The sequence below is a fragment of the Haemorhous mexicanus genome, chromosome 29 (assembly GCF_027477595.1).
Source record: "Haemorhous mexicanus isolate bHaeMex1 chromosome 29, bHaeMex1.pri, whole genome shotgun sequence".
Taxonomy (NCBI): Eukaryota; Metazoa; Chordata; class Aves; order Passeriformes; family Fringillidae; genus Haemorhous; species Haemorhous mexicanus.
The window spans coordinates 1853644-1868399 of NC_082369.1; the positions used below are offsets into that span (position 1 = coordinate 1853644).

At 48.4% G+C, this 14756-nt stretch overlaps 1 protein-coding gene across 7 annotated transcripts in view; it reads right to left on the reverse strand.

Moving 5' to 3' along the window:
* Positions 1-14471, reverse strand: part of MARCHF2 (membrane associated ring-CH-type finger 2) — a 33984-nt gene extending 19513 nt beyond the window's left edge. The window contains exons 1-3 of one of the 7 annotated variants that reach the window (XM_059869642.1): positions 3688-7084; positions 2901-3028; positions 1772-1991 (exon numbers count right to left, since the gene is read on the reverse strand). In XM_059869642.1, coding sequence (XP_059725625.1) covers positions 1772-1991; positions 2901-3028; positions 3688-3795 — 456 coding nt within the window. In that variant the 5' untranslated portion in view covers positions 3796-7084. Of the gene's footprint in view, positions 1-1771; positions 1992-2900; positions 3575-3687; positions 7085-12040; positions 13489-14120; positions 14254-14404 lie in introns of those variants that run through there. The other 6 variants (XM_059869645.1, XM_059869644.1, XM_059869648.1 and 3 more) reach the window with 6 other exon arrangements.
* Positions 14472-14756: the final 285 nt, after the last annotated feature.

A 14756-nucleotide genomic window follows, 5' to 3' on the forward strand; every position in this document is an offset into this window, starting at 1 on the left:
TCAGCTCGCTAAAGAACAAGCAAGATTCCTCAGGAGATCTCTACCACAGGAGATCTCTACCACTTTCAATTCAGTATTTAGCTAGTTTCATCCCAGTCTGACTTTTATTCATATTTAGGGCTGCAAAGCAAATTACACCCAATGTACACCATCCCCTTCTCTCTGCCAAACATCACTGGTGAACCACTGACCCATGTTCTCTCCTCCTTTTTATATGCCTTTTATTGAGGGGACTTCTTCAGCCAAGACAATCCCTGCAAAAGGTGCAACAGGAGTCTGGGAAGGTGGTGGAAACTTCATCCTCCAAGATCCTGGAAACTACATCAGACAAAACTCTGAGCAGGCTTTCTCCAAAAGGAAGCTGGACCAGACATGCTATGGAATTCCCTTCCAATTAGAATTATTTGATGATTGTGTAACATTTATTGCCATAAAATGCTGTACCAGAACAGCATGCACACAGAGCCCCAGTGACACAAACAGACAATCCACTACAGCCTCCAGTGCTCTCATGCATCTGTCATTTCCTAAGAAAAGCATCTGTAAGATATTTTACCCGTTCTCTTCCTGCTTGCGAAGTTTCATCTTTCCAGAACATTACTATAACCTTGGCTACCCAAAATGAAAAAATTTGCTGACAGTGTGTGAAAAGAATTCTTATCAGACTTCATTTTCCTTCCTTCCTTTCCCCTGCCGGGTGGGGGCCTGCTCACACTCCCACATGATGCACACTCAGAAACACTTTTCCAGCAGGCTGAAGACACCATATTGGTAAGTCAACATTCCATTGTAGTCACACTGCTCTTGGCTTTGCTGTGCTGAGTGCTGCTGACAAGGAAGACACTGAAACCCACCACCACAAGAAACAAACTGGTGTCCGTGCAGAAACACAAGGAAATTATGGGTCAACCCATAATGATTCATTAAATATTAAACACTAAAAACATTAGGGGTTTTTAACCTGTTTCCAGGCAGTTTTCCCACACAATTATTACACCCCGACAAGTTCTAAAAGATTAAACAACTTCTCACCCTATCTACTGCCAGAGAGCAAGCCCAGTTACTTTCACATTTTTATTGACCTGCTCCAGGTTTGCTGGATGCAGCAATTATGTTTGCCTCTATTCTCATCCAGCTTCCCTGCATCCCTCCCCCATGTCGGCAGTCACTGCTTTCATAACACATAAATGTTTGACCAAACTCATTGAAACACGTAACAGCTGTTCAGACAGGATTTCTGAACACAAAATGTGACAGCTCTCAGTAGACGGGCTGAACAATACTTCCAAATGTCCTCTACTCTGGAAGCTGCTCAAAATAAATTACAAGAAGTCACATCAGGAGGAGTCTGAGCTAGTGAAACTGCCATGTGCCCCCTCTAGCAATAGCTGGATGCTGCAGTTCCTGCAACACAAACACCCTCCCCTCCCTGCGGCTGAAGATCAACACCACGCCTTTACTACACGGACGTTCCTGGAACGAGGGCTGTGCTCCCTTCCAGCCCTTCAGACGTCTCCATGAACAGCACAGTGCCCGGCACGCATGGCCCCACCTTCACCCCGCGAGGCCGAGGCTGTGCCCGTGCCTCGAGGGCTGCAGGAGCCGGCGCAGGGCTCTGGGAGCGGCCTGCCCGCGAGCACTCAGGCTCGCTATTAGCGCCCCGGCAAACTCCTTCACCAAACAAGACTTTGTTGTCTCCCTGTACCCGAGCCAGCGAGCCAGGGCAAGGGCCCAGCTGCAGATCCGAGCCCCGTCCCTGCAGCAGCCTCACCTCTGGGCGCCCAGCGCCTTGATCACTGTGGAGAGGAGCCGCCCGTCCTTGGCCGTGACCTGTGTGATGTACTGCGGGCGGCCCATGTCCGACTCCTCTACCGACTTGGAGAGGGCAGCACTTCCCGGACAGTCGCAGAGGGAGCCGGGGAGGTGGCAGCAGTCGCCTGTCGTCATGGCAGCTCTGGGCCCCTCTGTCCCGGGCCCAGCAGCTGGGAGACCTGCAGGAACAGCACCATAGTCAGAACCCAGAACCCTGGAATCCCCAACCTGTCACGATCCTCCAGCCCCACTTGCACTAGGAGCACCCCAGGGCCCCAACACACACACATTTTGTGAGTCTTCTGTCCCCTTTAATAGGCTTTGTGAGGCTGCCTCACCATAAAATTAAGGCTCCAAGCGTTCTACTTACATAACTTACCATCAGAATTGCAAATCTGCCTTTCCCATAGAGAATTCCTGGTAACCACCCTTTAACCTGATGAAGCCTTTCAAACTCAGTGTGCTGATATAGAGATGGGGAAGGCAACCAGAAGCCCCATGGGCCTGTGCTGTTCTGGCTAGAACCATCCTGAAAACTTACATTCATACTCTCCATAAATACAGCAAAGTTTCACCTGAACAGGGCATCTAAACCAGTTTATGTGGCTGGGTTTAGGAGGCCCTTCTCAGCTGCCTTCAGAAGCTTGCTGAGCACTTGAAAGACTGTCCAAGCCCAAAAGACTCTCCCATCCCATCTTTGATGTTTTTTCTCTTTATTTCATTAAAGAAATACACATGCTCCCATTTCTATATCCACTGTGGTACATCCCAACAGTGAATGTGTGGACATGGACATCCCAAAACCACCAAAAATCCTCCTTGGGAAAGGCAACAGGCCTGCCTGACTCCTTTCCCTTTCAACTGTTCAGACCAATCATGACTTTTACAAGAGCCACTTGCAAATAGCAAAGCACACCAGCACATTTTCAACATTCACCCAGCAAAGAGAAGACACAGAACAAACAGGAAATGCAAGAAATGGAGAGAAGGTGCAGAGAAAAGCCCAACAGGGCAAACCAGGAGCTGGCTCTGATGAGCCATATGTGGAAAGGAGAGTTCTCTGCCTTTGAGGTAAGGCAGCAGCTCACCCAAGCTGCCAGAAACAGCCATGTTCCTCCCTGGCAGGGGCTATCTCATCCTCAAAATCAGGTATGCTCTGAGATTTAGAAAAATCCTGGTTTTGCCAATCGCCTTTAACCTGGTCCCTGAGAGGCAGCTGTGCAGAAATAAAGAGCTGAGGTTACAGTGAGTCACACTGAATACAATCCAACAACATTGTACTGCTGGTAAAACCAAAATCCCTGTGTCTGTAAACAGGACTGCCTTATGTAAGGCATGCACAGTAATCCCTGTGCACCAGCACTGCTGGGATCAGAGCTGAAATGCTGCCTCATCCTGGTGGCTGGATTTCAAGATGAAATAAATCCATAAAAGAAGTTCAAATGAAAGCAATAAAAAGAAAAAAAAGGGGAGGAAATAAAACAACCACAACCCCAAATAAGATATATTAAAACAATTAGGTTTGTTACATTTTGGGGGAGTGGGGGGAATCAGCAATCTTTTCCTCCTGGAGGTAGGAGCAGGCAAACAAACCTTCACCATCCCATCCAAGGAAAGGTTTTTGTTTTGAGATCTCTGAGCACAACAGGAATCAAACATTCTCATGAAACTGCAGTTCTGTCAGGTTCAACTAAGCCAAAATCTAGCAAAAAAAAACTAAAGAAAATAAGGGCTTGTTCCTGGTTGGAGGCTTGGCCACACTATAGAGGAAAAAAGCCAAAAAGCTAGTACAAGAACAGGATCCTTGAAGCCCTGAAAACACTGATTTGGGTAAGCACAAGTGCTTTTTCATGTCTTGGAAATTAAGCAACTCACACAACCAAGGGCTTCATGTGTCAGGACAGCTTCCTTCATGTACGTGCGTTCAAGAGGGAGAGAGCCCTTCATTGGTGTCTCAGAACAAGATGCCAACTTTGGTAGCATTCCCTCACTTTACAGAACAGTTTCTAATTTCTAATAGAAAACTTTCTAATCTCTTTTTTCAAAGCTGCTCTTGGTAACTATCTGTAATCCTTCCTTTGCTTCTGAGCAGGAATAAGCTTGGGCTTGTGGGCAGGTCAATCCTCTTCAACATGAACTTGAATCTTTTCATCAACTTAAAAATTAACTTGATAGACTCAGCCTCTCTCTCCACCTGTGCAAAGAACACACAGAGTTAGAGCTACTTTTCTTATTTCTCCTCCTCAAAAAAAAGGCTACAAACTCTCCAACTGCAAGGAGCAAAAAGTAAGATGATAAATGCGATTGGAATTACTTAAGTCAGCTGTTCTGCAAGTTAAGGAGTTCTTTAAAATTAACAACCTCTTACTGAAACAAGGATGAGAAGATATATGCTTTTAATAAAAAGGTCAGTTCCGTTTGTTTGGCCAAAATGTTGTTTATTTTAAAGTTCAGAGGAAAAAGTCCATTCTGCATACTGGAATAAAACTGCCCTCACTGACTGTGTCTTGGGAGTATTTATACTGAGGCTCTTTGTGCTCCACATCTAACAGACACAGGCAGCCCCATGGCCTTGCCCCAGGACTCTGTTGGGGCTGGAAGGGAATAGACACCCTGCCGTTCTTCAGGAAATGCACAGGTTTCTGTTACGAGTTATTTGGTGTTTCCTTGTCAGGGTCCAGCCCAGGGTGGAACCTGAAGTCACTGCTTTAATATCTGACTCATGCCGTTCAGCAAATACAAAGGAAAAGCAGCAAGATTTTCATGGTTAGTAAAGAAGTAACGGAAATCCAAAAACAACATCTGCAGTGCACTCGGGTCCCAGTCCCATATCCAGTGGAACATGAACCATGGTGAACAGCCAAGTCAGTCCCTTTCCTGATCCCTGAAGGACCAGCTCATCAACACACAGCCTTCCTCTTACAATTGTCAACAGCTCATCCAACCCAAACCCAGTGTTCACAGAATCATTCAGGTTGGAAACAGCCTTTGAAATCATCTAGTCCAACTGCTCCCCCGCACTGCCAAGCCCACCACGAACCCATGTCCCCAAGTGCCACATTCACAGTTTTTAAATCCCTGCAGGGATGGTGACTCCACCACTGCCCTGGGCAGCCTGTGCCAGTGCCTGACCACCCATTCCATGAAGGAATTTTTTTAGCCTAAACCTCTCCAGTACAATTTGAGGTTGTTTCCTCTCTTCCTGTCACTCGTTTCCTGACTGACCCCCACCTGGCTGAACTATCCTTTCAGGGAGTTGTAGTGAGCAAGAAGGTCCCCCCTGAACTTCCTTTTCTGAACAGCCAGTTCCCTCAGTCGCTCATCATCAGATTTGTGTTCCAGCCCCTTCCCCAGCTCTGTTTACAGCAGAAACATCAAAATCTCAGTGTGAGAAACAAGACCCAAACAGCTGGCTTGAACCACACACTGTTTTTTTCTAAGCACCTGTGTTTTCTGAGCCCATTCCTTGGGGATACATTTCTTGCACACATTTTTTTAAAAAGTCTCAGAGACACTAGGTTTATTATCAACATCCCCTCTGCTGCCATAGTTAGACATTAGCAAATAAATGGGAAGGCTCTTCTCAAGAACAATTTGCATCCTCAGCTTCTGAGCAGATCCAGAACATAAAGGGCTGAGTTTGTAGATAATTACTCAAACTGAAAAAAACCCAAACTCTGTCTGTGGAAAGCTGTCTCGGAAGAGTGAATTCTGCACTAGAATTCCAAAACTCTTAACACGAGCGGCAAAATGAGCCAGTTCCTTGAAGAGCAGCTTGTGCTTTGTCACTGCCCCAAGGCAGAGACCAGGCTGCTGGTGCAGGATCCTGCTCCATGGCTTAAGTGAAACACGCTTGCAAGATACTCTCCCTTGTCAGTCCTCATGCACTGCAATGAGATATGTAATCCAGTCTGTATCATCCAAAGGGCAATGAGGTGGGCAAAACCCCCTCAAAAGACTGCAAAGATCAGGTTGCTCCAGTGCTCTCCATGCAGGAGATGCACCCAGCAGAAGTAAGCAGGAGTCAAGGAGCTAAAAGGTCCCCCAGCTCTGTTCTTCATATCTGGACTTTGAAGATGGACAAAACAGTTATTTCTCCCAAACAGGGAAACCACAGCACACCAGATGAACATCTGGATCAAAGCCACAAAGGGAAAAGCACAGTCAAGATGAGAATGACAACAGGAAAGGCTTCAGCCAAATTATGGCAGTAATGGGGACTGTCAGGTGCAGGTTGTGGCCTGTCCACTAATGAATATCCCAACCAGTCTAAAGCCTTGGAGCAATCCTGTGGCTTTGACAGGATCCAGTGCAAACTGGAACCAGAGCCAGCTGCCCCTGCTTTGGGTAGAGTGTACACACCAGCTCCTGAGCAGAATGGTTTCCCTGGGACATCTCCACCAAAGAACACCCAACATGTGAGGCTGCCAGCGGCTGGTCTGTTCCTCTCACTGAGCAACCCATTTCCCTGATTGCTGGAACTGAGACCTGGCCCCTCACCCGTGGTATCACAGAGATAACCAAGTCGTGCAGCCAACATAACCCACCCATCTGTACACAAGGACTTTTTTTTATTTTTAGCAGGTAACCCATTCACTGATGGCAAATCAGAGCTCTGACCCTTGCTCACTTTTAAGCCTGGGTGCAAAGCTTCCCAGCCTGCTTTCCAAAGCCCTTTCAGCCACTTTGGGCACACAGACACTGAGTTTTCTAATCCTTATCATCCTGCAAATGTCACCAGAAAACTGAAGGTTTTCAGTTGCTAAAGGGCATTTCCTAAGATCATTGCTTTCCTTTTCACCACTAAAACTGATTTCCCAAATACTGGGCCCTACAACCATCTGAACATCTCTCCCCACCTTGAGGGAGACTGTACAAAGAATTGCTTGCTGCACACATCTAAGCACCTGCTCTCACCTACCCCATCTCATACAGCTAATGCACATCTTCCCATGGCCCAGGTTCAGTCCCAGCTGTGCAGCACATCTTCCAGCACCAGTTCTGCCTACTGAGGCACCAGCCTCACCAGTGCGCCTGTAGCCTCTGTGCTCTGACTTAGTGGCAGAGTATCCCCTTCTCCAGATCTGGCCTCCACACCCTCACACCCAAGTGATCACACACCTAAGGCACTGCCACCAGAGATACACACAGATGGGATGAGTGGCCCGAAGTGCTCCCTGCTACTGTTAAAAGGTTGTATAAGTGGATTAATCTAAAGAAAAACAAAACCAAACAACAACAACAACAAAAAACAAACCAAAATAAAAAAATCCCAAACCATTTCCCCTCCCCCCCCCCCAAAGAACCGGTCCCACACTGGCTTTGTTTTCAGTTTTGTTTGTTTAAACATACTTTCTGCTGAAGGTTGAAAGCCACAGTATTATTTTGTTCTTTATTAAAAATACACTATTTTATACATCAACTGACTCCCCAAAGTTACCCGGTGGGTCTTCTATGTAACACCTTAAAAGCACCCAAAAAGCCAGCTCAGGATCTGCCCTCTACTGACCCATCAGCAACTCTTCCCATCACTCAGGGCCTGGGAAGAAATCTCATTAGTCCTGTGCTTAGAAGTCACCTGAATACAACAGTCCTAAAGTCAGGGTGCAAGGAGCCCTGTCCAGCGAAAAAACTGACATAGCATTTTATAGCATATGCCTCAGTAGTCAATAAAAGATCTGATGCTATCTGAAGCAACAGCTTCTAAAACATCTTAAAATTTGGTAAATAACACACGGGAAAGCATTTCACTCCCCAGGAGTTTCTCTATTTCTACCCCACCTGCAACATTTGGTTGGCAATTTCAACTAAAGGAGATGCTGTAAAAACTTCAGCCATAACTTACTCTTCAGAGGATGCCAGTGGAGCAATGCTGTGAGTCAGAGCCAGGGGACAGCCCTGACTCCGGTCTCAAAACAAATCCCAAAAAGCAAGGGAAAAAAATAAGTAAGGCACAACATTCTGAGAGCTTGAGAATCTTCTGATAAAACTTCACACCAGGAAACTCCTCCTATACCTCTAACAGCAAAAGCTTTGGGCTGACTCCAAAGGCTCACCTGCCTCATCCCTTGGGCAGAGTTTAAAAACAAATGTTCCAAGTCTAACCCTGTAACACTCAGGAGGAGGCCAGAAGCTTAGAGGACATAGCCTTTCTGGACTCCTGTGTTTGTCACATTTGTACATGACCACAGCTGCACTTGCCTGGGCTGCGTCTCCACTATTTCAAACACACAGCTCAGCAGCAGTCAGTGGTAACTCAAGGCTCCACTCACTGGCTCTTGCTGCTGGGGACAAGCAATCATAACTTCTCTATATCCAGAAACTATTTAGATATATTCTAGAAGCATTGCAGACACAGATGAAGAGATAGTCTTCCACTTCCATTTTTTCCAAGGAGACACATTGCCAGCATCTGAGTTCTATTCCTCAAGCAAAATACTGCAGCAAGCCTTGGTGATCAATAATTGCTGTTTTCCAAAGCCAACATCCACACATACCCCTCCTCTTCAAAACTTCAGTATATTGGATTAACATCTGCAGTAGTTTCACTTCATCTCCATGTCTTGAAGCAATGGAAAACTATTGGCTGGCAAAGATGAAGCTCCTGAGGCACAGCTCCTGTGGGTCTTGGCAGGGCTCCCAGCAGGTGAGAACCCCAACTTTTAAACAAGGCCAAAGGCATGGGTCTCATGTGGACACAGCAGAACTGCGACACAGCAGAGCTGCCTTCATTTCAGGGTACCCTGTCATGTTGTTCACCCACTGTTTTTCAAACAAGTTTTCCTCACTGCCTAATAAAGTTACTCAATATTCAAAAAGAAGCAAAAGGTTCAAGCTTAGATGTTGAGGAAAAAAAATCAGTATAAAAAGAAGAAGCCTAAAGGACGATTTTTTTCTTGCTGTGCTTGGAAACAATTAGGTGGTATGCTACAGCTGGAATGCCAAAATGAACAAAGTAATTTCAGCTCTTTTGAGACTTGCTATATGACACAAGACTGTATGAAAGGAAAGTTTACTGCACTTTAATTACCAACATCTGGAAAAATTAATTGCAACATTGGAAGAAAATTCTTTGCAGAGGGTATCGCCAATCAAAATTCAGTCATTTTAGTAACAAGTTTCATAAGGGAATAACCAAAAACCAGCTGGGGCATGAGGAACACCTGTGACTCCTTTGAGGAGTCAAAAAACATCAGCTTTTAAAGATCAACAGCAGCACAACTCACTACATAATGCAACTGCAGAGTCTCTGCACCCACCTCCCTCTGCATTTTATCACTCTTTCCAGGGAAAGAAAGATGCATTAGAAAGACTGGAAACTGAAACCATGAACCAGAGCAGAAAAAATGTATTCTCATGCCTACAAAACAATTCTTGCAGAATGCTGTCCATCACTGGGGACAACAGCCAGCCCACCAGACACAAGCACAGCCCCACCCTGCTGAAGGGACCTTAGCTGTGTGGCCTCTCACATCTCTCTGCACCCACATGCTTTACTAAACACCAGCAGCAGACACTTCTGCTTCCCAGCTCTACTGCTTCAGCAAGCTCCTCTTTAAGGAGCAGCCTCTGCAGCAAGGTCAAAGCTCAAGTAGCTCCCAAGTCCTGCACAGTCACCTGCCAGGCAGTTGCAGTTTGTTCAGAACAAATGGATTTTCCAGCTGTGTGTAATACCTCAGGAAACAGAATTTTAGTGTAGCAGTAACACATGCACCAGATCAAGAGTACAGTGCCCACACACCACAGAACAGGTCAGTCCCTCAAAGGGCAGGACTCAGGAGGATACAACACTTTATTTCAGGATTGGGAAGCCCAGGTCCGAAAAAACTTGCATTCTCCCCGGTGTTTTCCTTCTTGGTTTATAAAGCATCATTTACACTGCTGTACAAATAACAGCACTCTGCCTGGAGATGAACTAAGCTGGAACAAACCCCCAGCAAAGCCTGCCGCAGCCCTGCCTGCCCCAATGCTCAGAGCAGCATGGCCGATGTGCAACCACTGCACGAAGCTAGGCAGCACACTCAGCTCCCAGGAGACATTTGATCTGGAATTTAACTTCACTATTTATATTTTTCAACCTAGACGTATCACAAATCTCTTCAGAACGTTCAGCTTTCAAAGAGCTTTCCAGCAAAGGCACCACCACAGGCAGCCTGTGACTCATCACTCCGCTCTGGAGAGCTCCACAGCAGACACCTACTGAGAGCATCGCCATGGTCAGCCAGAGAGAAGGAGTCACAGATCCCAGGCAATGGCACCAGTGCCTCCCTTCTGCCCACTCCTTGCTGCTACAGATTCCCTCCTCAATCCTCAAGTGAAACTTCGTAATTGGTATTTGTGCTGCAAAACTCTCTCAGTTCAGTTTGCAATGTTTTGCTTAGGCTGCATTTCTAGTTCTGTCTCTGGACACAGGCCTTGTCTGATTTGTCTGCAGGGAAGTACAAGGAAAACTGGGAGGAAATAAATTGAAAACAGTCCAGAATTGAAGTTTACCTTTCCCCTCCCACCACTCTCAAATCTAACCCCAAAAAGCTTTCAGCTGAAACAGAACTAAAGCTCTCAAAGCTTCAAACAAAGAAATCCCTGTTCAAGCCAAGACTACATGAGCTTGGTGCATTCTCCTGTTTGCAGAAAAGTGCTTTAGAAGATAAGTTTGATTTGTTTGTACTTTTATTTCCTGAGCCAGTGCTGCTCCCTGTCCCTTGTTTCCTCTTCTTAGGAGCTGAGGAGAACGTTTCTTTCAGCTTTGATCACTAATTTTGTGACAACTGATTAAAATTGCAACAGCACTTACAGCACTTCTGTCCTTGAGGTTAACCACACACAATCATCTCAGGTTCTATCAGGAATTGAAAAGTTTAGTTAGAATTGCTACATAAAATCTAGAATAAAACTTACAGATGCCTATCTAATTGAAATAGGGGCAAATGACAGATTCCAAACTGTAACACTGTTCTAGAGAGCCTGGGGCAGGAAAGGTATTTGCAAGGCAAATGGATAGGAAGAGCTGCAGGACAGTACAGCTCCTGCTGGGCTGCTTCCTTCACTGGAGGATGCACAGGGTTCAGTCCCTGCCTCAGGACATGCCAGCAGTCCTTGCTTTCAGGATTTTGTCATTCTGCACTTTACCTTCAGTGCTTAGGGCTCTCACAGGCTGTAACTGCACAGCAGGAGAGGCACATTCCACCCCCAAGAAAGGTACACAAGACCCTGAGACACTCAGTAGTGACTTCCCTGCTTTCACCCAGCAAGATGAGCCACCAAAAGCTCTCCCAAACCAGCTGCAGTGGGGAACCCCATCTCCCAGCTGGGCTGCCTTGCTGCTGCAATGAGTTACAGCTCAGCTGGTCTGCTTACAACAAAGACAGCACAAAGACACAGGTTCCAGGGAACAGCTGCTACAGCTGGAGCTGGAGAGAGAACAAGACCAGGGCTGGAGAGGTGGAGATCCCGCTGTTTACGTGCATGACATGAACTGTGCTGATAAGCCTTAAATTTGATAAGCCACACTTGATAAGCCCCAGCACAGATTAACGTGTCACTTTACCACCCGAGAAAGCTGACGTACAGACTTCATGGAGACTCACTTGCCTACCCTGGCTCAGTGCTGCGCTCATTTCCTTCACAGGAAAGAGTCCCAGGGCTTAGTTTACCTCATGGCTTGTGTGCCCAGGTGTTACTCACTGAGACGTGCCCAGAGTGCTTCCAAGAGGACAAGAGTCAGTATCTGAGACCACTTCTCTATTGTGGGAAAGGCTGGAGTTAAGAGTAGGCAGAAGTATAAGTTAACCAGAGTAAATTAGACTGGGAGAGAGACGAGACACACCAGCTCAAACTTCAGTCTAAAAGAGAAAAAAAAACTAGTTTGGAAAGAGAAACTCTGAAATCTCCAAATATCCAAAGCAAAGTCAAAGACAAGCAGAGAAAAAAATAAACTCATCATGTAGTTTATAGTTCACAATGCTGGATTCCTCCCTTCATTTTCTAAGAAAAGCTTCTGTGTTCTTAGTGTGAAAAACAAGGATATTTTAAACCATAGTGAAACAAGTCCCCAAATGCCCATTTTGCTTTGTGCCTCTACCTGCAGAAGTACTACGAAATCCAATCCTGAGGACTTGCAACGGTCCCTCAGACTCACAGAGTCTCAGAACCCATACCCAGGCTCAGCTTGCCATGGATGCATTTTCACTTGATTTTGGTCATGCTGTTTCAAGAAAACAGTGCTTACTTCCTTCCAGGGAAACATGGTGTGCTACACTTGCTCGATGCAGGCCCAGCATCAATCAGCTAGAAGAGGAAAGGCCCTCTGCCAGCATCCATGAAGGCAAGAACTGTGTGGGAAGCTGCTCACAGCCAGGACACTGTAGCTCTGCTCATCTGCATGGGCCTCTTGGCGTCCAGCACAGCATGACCTCACCTCACAGCCTCTGTGCAATCCACAGCAAAAAAGAGCAAACACATTCAAAACAAGGAACATTAGTTACGATGCCATTTTCTGTTTCCACTTAGGCAGTGGTGCTGATCAGCTAACCACACACAGACACCCCCAGCCATATAGCTGGTATGGAGTGACCATGAACTACACATGAGGTTTGCACTTGGCCATTCCCTGTGCCACCTGCTCTGCTCTTGGCAGTTTAGACCTCCCTACTGATGCAGGCTGCCTGCAACGCTCCCCAGTGTGCGCTTGGGGGGAATTAGACCTTCTGTCCACAACTGGAATTATTATATTCACTGTCACAGAGCATGTGACAAAGGGATTTTAGAGTCCCAGCTCCCTTCCCTTTGAGCCTCTGTTTCTGATAGGTGACACACCATCACAGCTTCAAACATACCTGAAAAATCAGGGCACTTCCAGCCTCCAAGCACTCCCCTGCATAATCCTTTGGAGATGCAAAAAAGTGTTCAAACACTTTAGCTTTGGAAAGCCAAGACTAACGTCCAGCTGTTCAAAGGATTATACTGTGCACATGTGAGTGGCAGCCAAGCAGGGTTTTATGTCCCCACGAGCAGGACCAGCCACAGCCAATGCAGCTGGCTGACCACAGTGACATCACAGGCATTCTCAACAAGAACCTGGAAAAAGGTCAAGAAAGTGCTAGAAACTGCATCAGAAGGGAAAGACAGAGATAAATGCTTGTTGGAAAGAGAGCCGAGCAAGAGAATGAGACTGCCAAGGAAAATGAAGGGCTGGTAATAGAGAGGGTTAAGAGAGAGACAGAAACAGTCCCTTAGGAATGAGCAAATAAAGGATACAAGGTGGGATGATAATCACATCTCCACTGACAGATCTTCATCACACACATCAGGGCAGGGACAGAACACTGAATACAAACAAACAGAATAAAAAGCCCAAGCTGCTTTGGATAACCCTGACACTTCCAGCTCACCATCATCATCCCCAGCATGCAACACCTCACCTGCCTGCCTGCAAAATTTGAACTCTGCACAGCTCCCTCCAACAGGACAACAGCCTAAACTCTCCTTGGTCCAGCAGCGCCATGCAGATGTATCACCCCACGCCTTGGTGGCTCCATTTCTGAGGGCACCATTTCTGAGGGCACTACATGCAAGCAACTGCACACTCCAGAAGCCTCCAAGACCACTGCACGGCACTTTGGTTTGTAATCCTGGTCCCCCCACCAGATCTAGACACAAGAGCAAGTGTTTGAGACTGCAACAAAAACACCTCCCATGTCACAATCACCTTCCTGTACAAGAGTCACAGGCTTGTCCCTTGGATAAATCCCACAAACCAGCAGTTCTGGCCTGTCACAGTCGGCTCAAAAAACCTGAGTTTAAATTAGACAGAAAGTTAAAGATTGTCAGTTTATGAAAAGTCCATCACAAACCCTAGGCCTACACCACGGAGGAAAACAGCTGCTGCTCCAGCACAGGACTGCAGCAACTTCTTCAGCTGTGCTGTGACACCGAGCTCAGTCTATTGGGAAGTCTCTGCACACGAGGCAGCGTGTCTTTGTGCTCGGGAGGCAAAACAGGCACCAGAACGCTCCCAAACACGTGGAAAAAAAGAAAAGGTACGGGAGCCCAGAGGCAAAAGAAACTTTTCCTAATCACTGCTTATGCCCAGGGAAGAAGAATCTAAAGAACAAACACTGCTTTTCAAACCTCGGGCACTTCTGTCCCCGGTGATGTTTGTACGAGACAGCCCCGGCGCTCCCGGGGGACAGTGGCAGCCCAGCCCAGCCCGGCCCAGGCCCGCCCAGCCCGGCCCGGCCCGGCCCGGCCGGGAAGGGCCGCGGCTCAGGCGCGGGGGCCCCGCACAGCGAACACGGCGCACTCCGTACCGGCGGCAGCGTCTCGCACGGGGCCCGTGCGGGCAGCGGGGGCAGCGGCAGTCACTCCGGGGGAGAGGCCCCGAGACTTGCAGCGCGGCTCCGGCTCCCAAGCACGAGCGGCGCCGCACACCGGGGCCACCGGGAGGGCTGTCAGGGCTCCCGAGCCCGCCCGCCTCGGCCCGGCCTGGCCGGGACGCCGCTCCCGCTGCCGCAGCCCCGCGCCGGAGCGCTGCCCGGGCCGGTGGGCGCGGCGCGGGGCGTGGGGCCGGCCCGGCCGCCCCCCCGTCCGGTACCTGCGCTCCCAGCGCCCGCGGCCCCTCAGCGCGGCGCGCGCCGCCCCAGCGCCGGCTGCGGCGGCCGCCGGGCCCCGCCCCCGAGCGCCCGCCCTCCAATCCCCGCCCGTACCGCGCTAACGCAGCTCCCGAGCGCCCAATGGACTGCGGGTAACCCGCCGGCGTCGCAACGCGACCCCGCTAGCAACACCCGGCGGCCAATAGCGACCCTGCGGGCAAGCCCCGCCCTCCCTCAGCCCCGCCCTGACACCTGGACCCCGCCCTTCCCCTCTTGCTCCGCCCCGAGCCCAGGGCCCGACCCCGCGCTGCCTCCGCCCCCAGCGCCGGGAGGGGTCGGCCCAGCGCCGGCCCC